General features: G+C 42.2%; 1 protein-coding gene across 1 annotated transcript; it reads left to right on the top strand.

Moving 5' to 3' along the window:
- The first annotated feature begins 4,502 nt into the window (after positions 1 to 4,502).
- Positions 4,503 to 11,542, top strand: ZBTB5 (zinc finger and BTB domain containing 5). Its single transcript, XM_072154932.1, has 2 exons — positions 4,503 to 4,928; positions 9,082 to 11,542. The coding sequence occupies exon 2, from the start codon at positions 9,086 to 9,088 to the stop codon at positions 11,114 to 11,116; it is 2,031 nt and encodes a 676-aa protein (XP_072011033.1). The 5' UTR covers positions 4,503 to 4,928; positions 9,082 to 9,085; the 3' UTR covers positions 11,117 to 11,542.
- The last annotated feature ends 2,139 nt before the right edge of the window (positions 11,543 to 13,681 follow it).

A 13,681-nucleotide genomic window follows, 5' to 3' on the forward strand; every position in this document is an offset into this window, starting at 1 on the left:
CCCCAGGGGTATACCCCAGTCATACCCCTCAGGTTCCAGACTTTTTGGGTCAACCTGGAATTAAATTTGACATGGCAGGGATCAGAGCTGTGGACTTTTTTTAAGGATTTTTCTTTTATGAGGAGCGATTGAATTTAATTGTAGTCCAGACAAATCTCTATGTTGCTCAGAATATTGACCAAAACCCCACTTCATTTTATGCACAACCCCACACAGTGCCCACCCAGAGATGACTCCAGCTATGATCGTTTGTTTAAGGTCAGGCCCATATTAGACCATTTTAATGCCAAGTTTGCCAAGGCATATATCCCACAAAAATGTGGCCCTGGTATGTTTTAAAGGGAGACTTCAATTCCGCCAGTAGAAGCCCAATAAGAGGTCTAGGTATGGTGTGAAGATGTATAAGCTGTGTGAAAGTACATCAGGGTATACCTACAAGTTCAGGGTATATGAAGGGAAGTACTCCACTATAGTGCCCCCAGAATCCCCCCCCCCCCCTTCCTGGGTATTACTGCGAAGATAGTGTGGGATTTGGTACAACCACTGCTGGACCAGGGCTACCACCTCCACCTCTCCTGGATGTCTACACCAGCACTACACTATTCAAGTGCCTCGCTTCCAGAAATACTGCGGCATGCGGCACTATATGTAGAAATCAGAGAGGTCTCCTTAAGTCGCTGCCCGGTCAAAAAAATTAGAAGGCACAAGAGCAGACACTATGCAGCGACTCTGTATAGAGAGGTCCATGTATTAACCACAATATATGGGCACACCACCACCCCTGTACCAGTATGAGGTACCAGTACAGAAACCCCCAAAGATGATTGCATACTGGATTACAACGAGTACATGGGAGGGGTTGACTTGTCAGACCAGGTGCTTCAGCCATACAACGCCATGCAGAAATTGAGGGTGTGGTACAAGAAACTGGCCATGCACATCATTCAGGTTGCAACATATAATTCTTATGTGTTATATCGATGTGCAGGCCAGAAGTGAACTTTCCTGGAATTTCTTGAGTTGTTTATTAAGTATTTGCTTTTTGGTGATCAGGAAGCGCTGATCACCACCACTTTTGGAAGCGAGGCAACATCACATATTGTACCAGGGCAGCACTTTCCAGAAGGGAAGCACAAAAAAAAGGTGCAGGGTGTGCTCCAAAAAATCCGGAAGGACACCATTTACCATTGCTAAACATGTTCAGAAAAACCAGGACTATGTATGAAAGAGTGCTTCTGTATTTCTCACACATCCTGAACCTTAAGATTTAGGTTTTACCCTGATGTACAATGCACATCTTATACATCATGCCTCATGCCGCTGCTTCCCTTCTAAGCCCTGCCATGTGCCCACGAAATGCCCAGAGGAATATGTTAAAGTGTTGAAAAGTTATTGCCACAGGAAGAGACACTGGTCACATTAAAAAAAAAAAAAAAAAGAACTGAACCTTAAAGGGGTTATCCGGGTTTTAAAAATTACCTAGGGCCGGGCTGGGGAGGGCTAGTTAAACATAATAAACATGTACTTACCTCCTCCGGCACCGCCGATGTCCCGCGCCGCAGTCCCTTCGATCCGTGCCTCTGTTTGTTTACAGGGACACGGAAGCCACGCACAGGGAGCTTCCGGTCCGCGATGTGGACGGCTCCTCCCATCCGTCCCTATCTCTCAGCGTTGTAAGCGCTGGGAGATGGTGTCGCATGGGAGCTTCCGGCCGTCAGGAAGCTCTCTGTGCGCACAGAGAGCTTCCGGCCGGCCGCGGGACATCGGCAGCACCGGAGGAGGTAAGTACAAGTTTATTGTCTTTAAATAGCCCTCCCCAGCCCGGCCATAAGAAATTTTTTAAACCTGGACAACCCCTTTAATGTACAAACAGGCTTCGTCCTGAAGGGGACACCAAAACATAAATGAAGTAATGGTGTGAAATAAAAACATGATTTAGGAATGAGTGTGTGTTTTTCGTGTTGCATAACTTTTTATCCTCTCACTCAATTTAACAACGATAACATGATATAAGACAATCAGAGAGAAGGTGTGTTCTCAGGTTAGGAGAGGATTAATAACATGAAAATTTGTTAACATTATCCATTATCAAAATTTTGTAACAGATAATTTCAATGTTTACTTGACCAATTTGCCATGCTTTGTGCAGTGTTGCATAATCTGTAGGTGCTATATAAATAAAGAATTATTATTATTGTCTGTAAACTGAGAGAAGCTTTTAAGTGCTGGAGGGGGGCACACTTCAGTGGGATATAACTTTGGATCCCTGAGACATTAACTGTTAAAGGAAACCTACACCTGCTCACATGATGAAATCATACAAGCACACCACCCTGTAGGCTATTTAATACTGATGCCGGCACATACATTGGTTAGGCACAGCGATCTTTAGTTTAGCTAAAAAAAGATTAACTCACATATGTAAATTAGCCCTCCGGTGCTACCCCTACGTCATCAGCCCTCAGTCTATGCCTTTCAATTGTTAATTATTCACGCCTCCTTCTTTCTACCTGCCCTCCTTCAGGTGCCGAAAGCCATGAAAGACTGAGGCATGAATAAATAACAATAGGAAGGCATCGACGGAGGGCTGATGACATAGGGGTAGCACCGAAGGGCTATTTGCATATGTGAGTTAATCATTTTTTTTGGTAAACTAAAAATCGCTGTGCCTAACCAAAGTATCTGCCGGCATCAGTATTAAATAGCCTACAGGGTGGTGTGCTTGTATGATTTCATCATGTGAGCAGTGGTAGGTTTCCTTTAAAGTGCAGTTGGGAGCGATTTTCACATATAAAAATGACACCGCAAATTGTCACTTTAAATTTGAATATCTTTAGTTCCCTGGAAACACAATTTTACATTTATATGAAAAAGGAGATTCTCCTCTTTCACACTGAAAAACCTGAGATACTAGGTGCCAGGGATGCTGAGTTATGGCTCCTTGAAAGGAGGATGTATCTCATACGATTTTTGGCCCTGTGAAATACATGGAGCCGTGAGACAGCTCCATGAAAAAATTCCAATCCCAGACAACCCCTGCCCATGTTTAAGCTGCAGTCAATAACTGGTGTCTCGCAGCTGCTTGCCAAACCACTTATTGGGGCACATGGACCATTGTTTGGGCTTTTTCATTTTGGGGGGACTTTTTGCCATGAGTGAGTGGAGTGAGTTTTCCTGCTGTGTTTTCTGAGCTATAACCAGATTCCTATTTGAAAGTTGCAAATTTTTGTAAAAAGTCACAAACTTTTGCACAAATTCATACCTGCTCCTGCAAGGTGTAGGAAATAACTTAGAGCTGTTTGCTACTTTTTGGGGACCTTTTTGCAACTTTTGTAAAAAGACACAAATTCACTAAAGACTTTAAAGACTATAGGTGCCACCCCTGTAAAGGGTTAAAGTCTGAGGTAAAGTCTTTAGTGAATTTCTGTCTTTTTATAAAAGTCGCAAAAAGGTCCCCAAAAAACAGCTCAAAGTTATTTCCTACACCTGGCAGGAGCAGGTATGAATTTGCGCAAAAGTTTATGACTTTTTACAAAAATGTGCAACTTACAAATAGGAATCTGGTTATAGCTCAGAAAACACTGCAGAAAAACTCACTCCACTCACTTATGGCCCCCCAAAAAGAAAAAGCCCAAACAATGGTCCATGTGCCCCAATAAGTGGTTTGGCAAGCAGCTGCGAGACACCAGTTATTGACTGCAGCTTAAACATGGGCAGGGGTTGTCTGGGATTGGAATTTTTTCATGGAGCTGTCTCACGGCTCCATGTATTGCTATGGGCTCATACACACAGCTAAGAATTCCTAAGCCAACATCCCTGAGGAAGAGCAGGTCCTATTCTTGGCCGTGTTTGCAGCTCTCCCCTCATAGAAGTCAATGGTCATACGGTGGGTTGCCAAGTAACAGAATTATGTGACACTCCAAGGGGTTAGGACAAGGTACCAATATCACTTGCTTGTCTCCTGTTTTTCTTTGAGGATCCGCAAAAAACGGATGACATATGGCTGAAATAAGGCTTACACTCAGATAAAATACTACTGACACATAGGACCCAAAAATAGCCACTAGAGCCATATTTTGAGGCTATAGGAAATATGTTGGTGTACATGATTGAGGACTTGAAGGGCGCTTGCTACCAACATGATGTCACTGCCAAGTCTCTGTTTATCAAGGGGCGGAGGTGACTGAGAATTCAGGGCGGGAGCACAGGAAAGTTAAAATTCTGGAAAACCCCCTTTAAGTTAATTTTCCATTTAAAGCTCTTTCCATCTATTGTTCTATTACATCTTTCAAGATACCCAAGATTTGTGATCCAACACCAGCCACTGTGATAAATCTCTGCCCCTCTGTGTGGAAGACATCCTGCTGCTGTCTCTCCAGCATCTGCAGTGAGGATCAATACCCCGCACGCCCCCGGGACGCTCCGCACCGACCTGCTCTGCAGCATAAACAATGAGAAGTGGTGACAGAAGGGGCGTGGCGACTACAGCAGCCAGGGGCGGGGCCTGTCACAATGAGTCCATTGACTAGGATGTGACTCGGAATAATCGGGGACAAGGAGAGTTCCCGCGCACTGTGCCCTGGACCGTGCGGGAGCGCGCTGGGACCGAGCCGAAAACAAGTGCGATCTCGCGATAGCCACGGGCGGCTCGGGCCTATCACAGCGCAGTGTTGTGCCTGGCGCTAGTCCCGGCTGTCAGGAGGAGGTCGCAGTGTCTGGGGCGCCTGGCTCCGGATTATCCTCCCGCCCCCCGCCGGCTCTCCTCCCCCCTGTCTGCTGCGATCTCTCCCCTCCCGCCCCAGGTCGCTCGTCACGTCCGGTAGCCGGAGGTTGTGGAGGAGGCCGTGACCAAGAGCAGCAGCGGCACCCGGGGGAACCGTCAACACAAAGAGGCCGCGGTGTGAGCGAGGCCTTGGGCCTGAGAGCAGGTAAGACGTGACAGCCCGCCCCTCCTCCTTTGTTGTGTGTTTACACGCCTCTTATATGTACATGGAATGTGGGATGAAACGCTCCGGTTCTAAGGCTCCGTACACACTGCACTACTGCAGCTTCCTGTCATTAGGGATTGTACGGCCCGATCTGTCATGGTGGTCGTACTCTGTGATGCTTGAGCGATGATGTGGTTTTAGCAGATCTCCTCCTCTGCAGCCTGTCCTTTATTTTCAGTCTGTGCCCTGCATACCCTGATGTCCGCAGCCTCATCCCTACAAAACCTGGATCAGAGTTCAAGGAGAACAATCTCTGTAACAAAATGAGAAAAAGAAATTGAAAGCGCTGTCTATGCCCTGATCTTGTACCTGATCTTGTACCTCTTCAGGTGATAATTCCTGTTGTTTACCCTGTGGCTAAATCACTTAAAGGGGTTGTCCACTTTGAGTAAATCCATTTTGTTTGTATACTGCAAATCTACCAATCTACTTTCTGTATCAATTCCCTATGGCTTTCTAAATCTCTGCTTTCTGTAGGAAGCTGTTATGTTTATTTCCAGTCTATGGTCATGTGATGGACATTCAGGTGCATGAGCCATTGTTATCACAGAGAGTAATTAGAGCCGTGAGATAATAACGACTTGTGCACCTGTGTGACATAACATGACAGATTTCTAAAGAAGCTTCCTATAGCAGGACAGCAAGCAGAGATCTAGAAAACATTACAGAAAGTATGTCGGTAAATTGTATAACATTTTCTTACACAAAACATAGCAATTATATGTTGAAAGTGGACAACTCCTTTAAGTTTATATAAGGGGTCAGTTCAAATGTAGCAATAATAGGTATTTATTTTGTAAACATTCCAGTACTTGGACACTACCACATTAACCCCTTAAGGACACAGGGTTTTTTTTCGTTCATTTCTCCATCTCATTTTTCAGTCTACAGAGCTGTTTGAGGGCTTATTTTCTGCGTAACAAATTTTACTTTCAGTGACTATTAACTATTCCATGCCCTATACTGGGAAGCTGGAAAAAAATTCTGAATGTGGGTATTCTTGTGGTGCATTTGCGTCACCTTGTGTGCTCCAAATAACACTGCTGCTTTATTCTGTGCGGGGGTACGATCACAGTGATAAAACTTAAAGTCATATTGTGTTTTAGTACATTTTCACAAATTAAATGAATGTGTATAGCAAAAAAAGAATTGTTGCGCCATTTTCTGACACTAACAACTTTTTCATACTTCCTTCTACTGGAGCTGTGTGAGGTGTCATTTTTTGCAAAATGAGCCGATGTTTTCGTTGCTGCCATTTTGAAGGCTGTGCAACATTTTGATCACTTTGTATAGCATTTTTATGTGTTGTAAAATGGCGTTTCGGATACTTTGGCGCTATTTTCCCTTATGGGGTTCACCGCCAGGAATAACAGTTTTTACATTTCGATAGTTTGGGCATTTTGAGATGTGGCGAAACCTAACATGTTCATGATTTTTACCGTTTATTACATTTTGTATTGGTTCTAAGCTATTGGGGGGGGGGTTGATTTGAATTTTTATTCCTTAAACTTTTTTTAATTATTTTTTTAGACCCTCAAGGGTGCTTTAACCCTAGATGGCCTGATCGTTCCTACCACAGGGCAAGCACAACAAATTGTCATTTTTTTTTTCCTCTTCATTTTATCCACTGTTTATAGTAAGAAACAAAACAAGTTTTACTCTACTCTTGTATTTTTCCCCTTCCTAAGCTTGGTTCACATAACAGAATTTAGACAAATCCATGCCAGGTTAACCAAGTTAGTAACCTGACATGGTTTTCCGCCATAGAAAATATCCCACATTCATCAGTCATGGAATCTGCCAGAAAATTGGTCATGTTGCTGATCAGATTTTTCTGCTTGCAGAAGAAACCTCAGTAACCTCCCATTTAACCCCTTCCCTCACTTATTACTTCACATATTACCTGAATCATTGCCTATGGTACCCAATTGGGGCGTAACTAGGAAAGGCAGGACCGGCCAGCAGAATTCGGAATGGGATCCCTCCTACCCCCTCAGAAAATTATACATATTTGTTTGCTCTCACATTTATACACTCTTCCACACACATACACATTTATGTACTGATATATTTGAAACAGTGGCAGGAGCTGCTGACCACATGGGGGAAGTAGACGGCAGGAAGTACAGATGAGAGATCCCTAGTCCTGTTATTCTGTATCCTCTTCCTCTCCCCTGACATTTCTTGTCTAAGCTGCCGATTGGACTTTGGTAGATGTGCACTGTTGTATACATGTTATGCTGTAATATGCACAGCATGTATATAATGGTTCACATCCTCCATTTAGTGTGGCAGGTCGGATGCCGGGGCTCCCTGTCTCTGTGGCCCCAGCCTCACAGCTGCTATGGCTGTTACCGCTGTAGTTATGCCTCTGTAACAAGCTCAGAGCACATATTAATGACCTGTGGCAAAATAGAAACTGAGCTGTGATTGGTTGCCAACTGCCACAGCAGCAGCCAATGGCTCCTGTATATGGTAGTTAATTTTGGTGCAAAACATAGACTCAATAAATTCTGACGATCCCAGAGTCAGAGCAGCTGTGCAAAATTTGGTGATTGTAAACGCGACAGTGGAGATTCATTTGGCAGACAGGCATATATACATTCACATACACAACTTTATATGTTCGATATGATGGCCTTTGGACATTTGTATGCATTAGGTTATATTTTATCAGCCTATTCCGTGTTGTCTACTTACCTGCACATGCACTCTGGGCCATCTGCTATTTGGACTGTGACGTGTGTACATCGGTATTCATTGCAGTACTTTGCGCTTTTTGGACCCGCACATGTACTGTATGCTTTTCTTCACTTTGAGCTATCACGGTGTGATGTAACTTTCCGACACATTCGTATACCTGTTATTTGTATTATCAGGATTAAAAGGTTTTCTGGTTAGGGGCCACATAAAAGGTAACACTACACTTTACCAGACACATCCCCAGAGGAAGCATCATTGCCAAACGCTTGTGTCGGGGCTCTTCAGTGTTTTTCCCACGGTATATGCTATCTTTTTCCCCTATATGGTCAGCTGGCTTAACTATACTATAGCTGGTAACCAGAGATCGCAATAACGCCTGTATATGCGTCTCTTACGTGTGTACAAGCAGATTTACTCTTCAAAAATAGTCCTCATCAGAGTATTCTCCTTTCTCCCTCCCACAGGCTGCTAGTTGCAGTGTATTAAATAAAACAAATAATTTAAATGCCTTTGTGATTTGTGTTCGGCCATGCGACCCAGGCATAAGGCCCCATAATTTGAAGCCCCTTGTAGCTAGCCATAACTGGGAAGGGGGGGGGGGAGCAATTTGCCGTATTGGTTGTTTTGGCCGCCAATCCAGCACTATTTATGGGTTGAACTGCTGAACATGATTGTTAGGGTTATGGTCATAGTCTGGACAGGTGGGGTATGGGGCGATGGCCATAGTCTGGACTATGAATTTATTGCATAAATATTTGTCTTTTAACACTATTTACGTCAGTTATTTTTATGTCAGTTATTTATACGTATTACTGAAATTGTCTAAATAGGCTAAAAATACTCCTCAAAAATGGTAAAAGGAGTATTATTACCCTTGCTGGCCACTTTCATATGTACCCTGCCCATTTGCTAATAAGCTTTTTCCTGACTGCTTTTTATCGCTTTTCCTCGAAGGTTCTATTGCCATGGCACATGGGGATTTACTTTATTGTGATTTGACATGTTTTTTTTTTTAATTTGTGGGCTTAAACTTTAACGGTTTCATCACTGTCTGCTGATTTTAATTATGCAATGTATTATTTATGTCTAATAACAAAGATAAGAACAGTTTATGAAGTGACTTCTAGTGTCATCATTTTGGCTGCCCACATTTTCAGTGTTTAAGGGAGTTGCACCAAGGTTTGCAACCCAGATTTATCAGGTGACTGGACCAATAGCTACATTATTTTATGGTATTGCACACAATATAGCATATACAATCCATACTCTGAATACATTTTCTGTAAATATAAAAAATAGATTGTGTATAGAATGACCATAAACTTCATGTGAATGATTATCATAGTATGTAGTTCACCGAAAACCTGACTTTCTATTTCTCTCTTTCTAGGACCATGGATTTTCCTGGACATTTTGAACAGACATTTCAGCAACTGAATTACCAGCGTCTCCAGGGCCAGCTCTGTGACTGTGTGATAGTAGTGGGCAGCAGACATTTTAAAGCCCATCGCTCTGTGTTGGCGGCATGCAGTACTCATTTCCGTGCTCTCTTTACTGTGGCGGAGGGTGACCAGACTATGAACATGATCCAGTTGGACAGTGAAGTGGTGACATCTGAAGCCTTTGCCGCTCTGATTGATATGATGTACACATCTACTCTTATGCTTGGAGAGAGCAATGTGATGGATGTTCTACTGGCAGCATCTCACCTCCACCTGAATTCAGTAGTGAAAGCTTGTAAGCACTACCTCACTACAAGGACATTGCCCATATCTTCTCCAAATGATAGGTCGCAGGAGCAGAGTGCAAGGATGCAGAGGTCCTTCATGCTACAACAGCTGGGTTTGAGCATAGTAAGCTCTGCTTTAAATTCTAGCCAGGGTAATGATGATCAATCACAGCAGCAACAGAATTCCATGAACTCTTCAGGTCGGAATACTATGGTAGAGCAGAGGGCCACCTTCCCAATAAGAAGGCTTCATAAAAGAAAGCAATCCTCTGAAGAAAGAGCTAGGCAGCGCATGAGGACCTCCATTGAAGAATGTCTAATAACGGATGTTACCAATGAAAGTGTACAATCCATGGTTAATTCTCGGGAAGAATATTTTTCTCCTGATTCCATTAAAATGGCGGACAATATGAAATCTGACTCTGTCGCCGACAACCAAGAGGATGGTGCGATTATTTTTGACCAGTCATACAGCAACCAAGAAGATACCCAAGTGCCCAGTCAGTCTGACAATGGTGGAGAAAATATTATCTCAATGACTTCGCAGACAACTGTTGAGACTGGCTATGGCCAGGAGTCTTCTTGTGATAAAACAATATATACTTCAGAGACTCATGATATTACTATAGATGAAAAAGACCACATGAGAGTTATTGTTAAATCTGAGCCTTTGAGCTCCCCAGAGCCCCAAGATGAGGTCAGCGATGTTACATCCCAAGCAGAGGGCAGTGAACCTGTTGAAGTAGAGGGTGTCGCAAGTGGCGAAAAGATTGAATTAAGCCCAGAAAGCAGTGATCGTAGTTTCTCTGACCCTCAGTCTAGTACTGATAGGGTGGGAGATATCCATATTTTAGATGTCACTGCTACCTTAGAGCACAAGTCCTCCTTTAGTATTTCTAATTTCTTGAATAAAAACAGAAATGGAAACCTCAACTTAAGTCAAAACAGTGATGATAACATTCCAAATACAACCAGTGATTGTAGAATGGATGGAGAGGTGTCCTACCTTGTCAGCCCTGAGTCTGGACCGGGTGGCCATTCATCTAATGTTATGTCTCACATGGATAACCCTTTCGGCGATGGCCCAGATTCTCATTTTGCTCGGCCAATGCAGGATGTAATGTCTTTACCCTGTGTTCAGTCCTCCAACTACCGTGGGAATGACCCCTTTGGAATGGATTTTCCAAGGTCTGGACTAGGTCTTCACTCCATGTCAAGATCTATCATGGGAAATGTTAGGGGGCGCTCTTTTAACTTTCCAAATTACCGTCGTATTGCCCCCAAAATGCCTATTGTCACATCAGTACGGAGCACTCAGCTACAGGATAACGCTTCTAATTCACAGCTCATGATGAACGGGGCAAATTCCTCATATGAAAATGGGAACCCATCACAACAGGGCCCACCACAGTTGACAAGGGCTTCTGCAGATGTTCTTTCCAAGTGCAAGAAAGCCCTGTCTGAGCATAATGTGCTGGTGGTGGAGGGTGCCCGTAAATATGCTTGTAAAATATGTTGTAAAACATTTCTGACTCTAACGGACTGTAAAAAGCACATCAGAGTACATACTGGTGAGAAACCGTATGCCTGCCTGAAATGTGGAAAACGTTTTAGTCAATCCAGCCATTTATATAAGCATTCCAAAACTACTTGCCTTAGGTGGCAGAACAGTAATCTTCCTACAACGTTGCTTTAACTTTACCACCACCCTTTCCAAAAAACTCCCAAGACCAATTGATATCATGTCGTGTGATGTAGCAGCATCTCTTTGTACTTAACTACAGTAGAAAGACTCAGCGTGTGTTGTGAATGAGCAAGCAAATGACTTTTGGACAAAGTATCTGGTCTTGGAAGGCAAAAAAACATTTGGATAGATATTTAACCTCTATCTTTTGAGGTGCTTGTTTCTGTATGTTTTATGTTAAATGATAACTGAATACTAACATACTGTTTTACCAGACATTTCTGTACAACCGTGTAAACATATAATGCAGTAAAATGCATTTTTAGCCATTTCGGTAAGTATTGTTTTCCTTCCTTCAAGTAAATTATTGAAAACATGGATTTTCAATGGACAACAATATTTAAATCTTGCCAATAAAGGATCTCCATTGCCAGTGTCTCTTTTTGTGCAATATGACTTGTTTCCAATACCTACAAATGCAAACAATTTTCCATAGGACTTTAAATTCAGATTTGCCACAAGTTCAAAAAGGCATCTAAAATCAGAAGGTCTTGCATTCACTATTACTGTTAATGAAAATTTTAACCCCTTAAGGACTAAGCTCATTTTCAGCGTGATTTTTCAAATCTGCCTGTGTCACGATATGCTCTTATAACTTTGGAACGCTTTATTTCAGAGTTTATTCTCAGACTGTTATTTTATTTGACAGTTCAAAGTAATGCTATATTTTAGTTGAAATATATTGCATTTATTTGTAAAAAAAAAAAAAAAAAAAAAATAACAACGTCCAAATGTCTGAAACGCCTCTTTTGCACCATTTTACATCACAAAATTTTTTAAAAAAATTATCAAAAAGTCACACAGTCCTCAATGGTAGCAATGAAACCGTCAGCTTTGCTCTAAAAAAAAAAAAAAAAAAAACACATCTTACACGCCAACAGGTTTTTTTTTTTCAGTGCACAGTTTTAAAAATGTTTTAAATGTATTAAAGCACAATAAAACCTAAATAAATTTGGTATCTCTGTGATCGAACAGACCCAAAGAATAAATTAGATATATAATGTGGAGTGCACAGTAAAAACAGCCCACAAGAAAATGCATTTTTCACCACTATTGGAATTTTTTGCAGCTTCCCTGTACCAGGAATGGAATAATAAATAGCCACTGAGAAGCAAAATGTGTTATGCAGAAAATAAGTTATCACACAGGTCTGGATTGGGAGCTACATCTACCCCACTAGCCTTTTTTCATCCCACCTACCCCAGTGTTCAAGGCACAGCCTACAACATCTGTGGACACTTGATGGAGAAGCTAGAGTTCTGCAAAAGCTTTTCACTCAAGTGATGACTGGGGAAGAGGGAACTGGGGTGTGGAATAGTTGTAGCTCCCCCACCCAAAGCATGGCTACTCCAGTTGCCTCTTAAACTTGCATATACATCAGATTAACACAAAAAGTTTAATTCCAAAAAGGATTTGGCTAGACTATGTTACAGTAACCTTCCACCAGGTGCGTGATGGTAGGTTTCCTTTAAGGGGTTAATATAAACCCAGGATATTAAGGGAAATCTACCACTTGGTTAGCAAGTATCTGAACCAAAGTCACTCACCAATCGGCACTTTGATAACGATCCTATATCATATCTTGAATAGCCTCAAAAAAAAAAAGTTTACTTTAGCTAGCAAATGTCTTGTAACAATATCGAAATGAGTCTCAGGTGCTCACTAATTCTCCTCGGTGTTCTGTTCGCTTCTAAATATGCACACCATCCACTCGCTCCCTCGATTCTCCTCCTATAGAATTTTTTGGCCACAATGCAAAACTATATGTTTGGGCAAAGATTTATCTTCCAACAAGACAATGATCCCAAACATAAAGCAAAATCTACAATGGTATGGTTCACAAATAAACATATCCAGGTGTTAGAATGGCCAACTCAAAGTCCAGACCTGAATCCAATCAAGAATCTTTGGAAAGAGCTGATCACAAACGCTCTCCATCCAACCTCACTGAGCTCAAGCTGTTTTCCAAGGAACAATGGGCAGGAATTTCAGTCTCTTGATGTGCAAAACTGATAGAGACATACCCAAGCGACTTGCAGTTGTAATCGCAGCAAAAAATGTTGCTACAAAGTGTCAAAGCGTAACGGTAAAGTTATAGTGATTTTACCAAACTATTATATGTGATTCCCCCTTTGAAAACAAGCAGAACGATGCCTACTTTGTGCTACTTGTCCTTTTCTTTCCAAAGTTATGGCATTTTCTGTTCTAAAAATCTTTCTCACTAAATGTGAAGTGGGAGGAGACTAATATCTGTGACTAATGTCTATGTCCTCAGGCTGAGACCAGCTAGCTTGCCCAAAGATTACATGATGGCTTGTGTTCTCTCTCAAAGTAATTTAGCATTAAATCCATGAAGTTTCCCACAAGTAAATCCACTGAACACTGCACAGTGCTCCTACAGGTGACAGCCTGGCAGCTTCCATCACATGGAGGATCAGGGAACAGGTAATAAGTGGTAGAAATAATAAGTACATGCAGTCTATAGCCTGTGCTGTGTGACCACTAAGAGATAATAGC

Source organism: Engystomops pustulosus, chromosome 1 (genome assembly GCF_040894005.1).
Source record: "Engystomops pustulosus chromosome 1, aEngPut4.maternal, whole genome shotgun sequence".
Taxonomy (NCBI): Eukaryota; Metazoa; Chordata; class Amphibia; order Anura; family Leptodactylidae; genus Engystomops; species Engystomops pustulosus.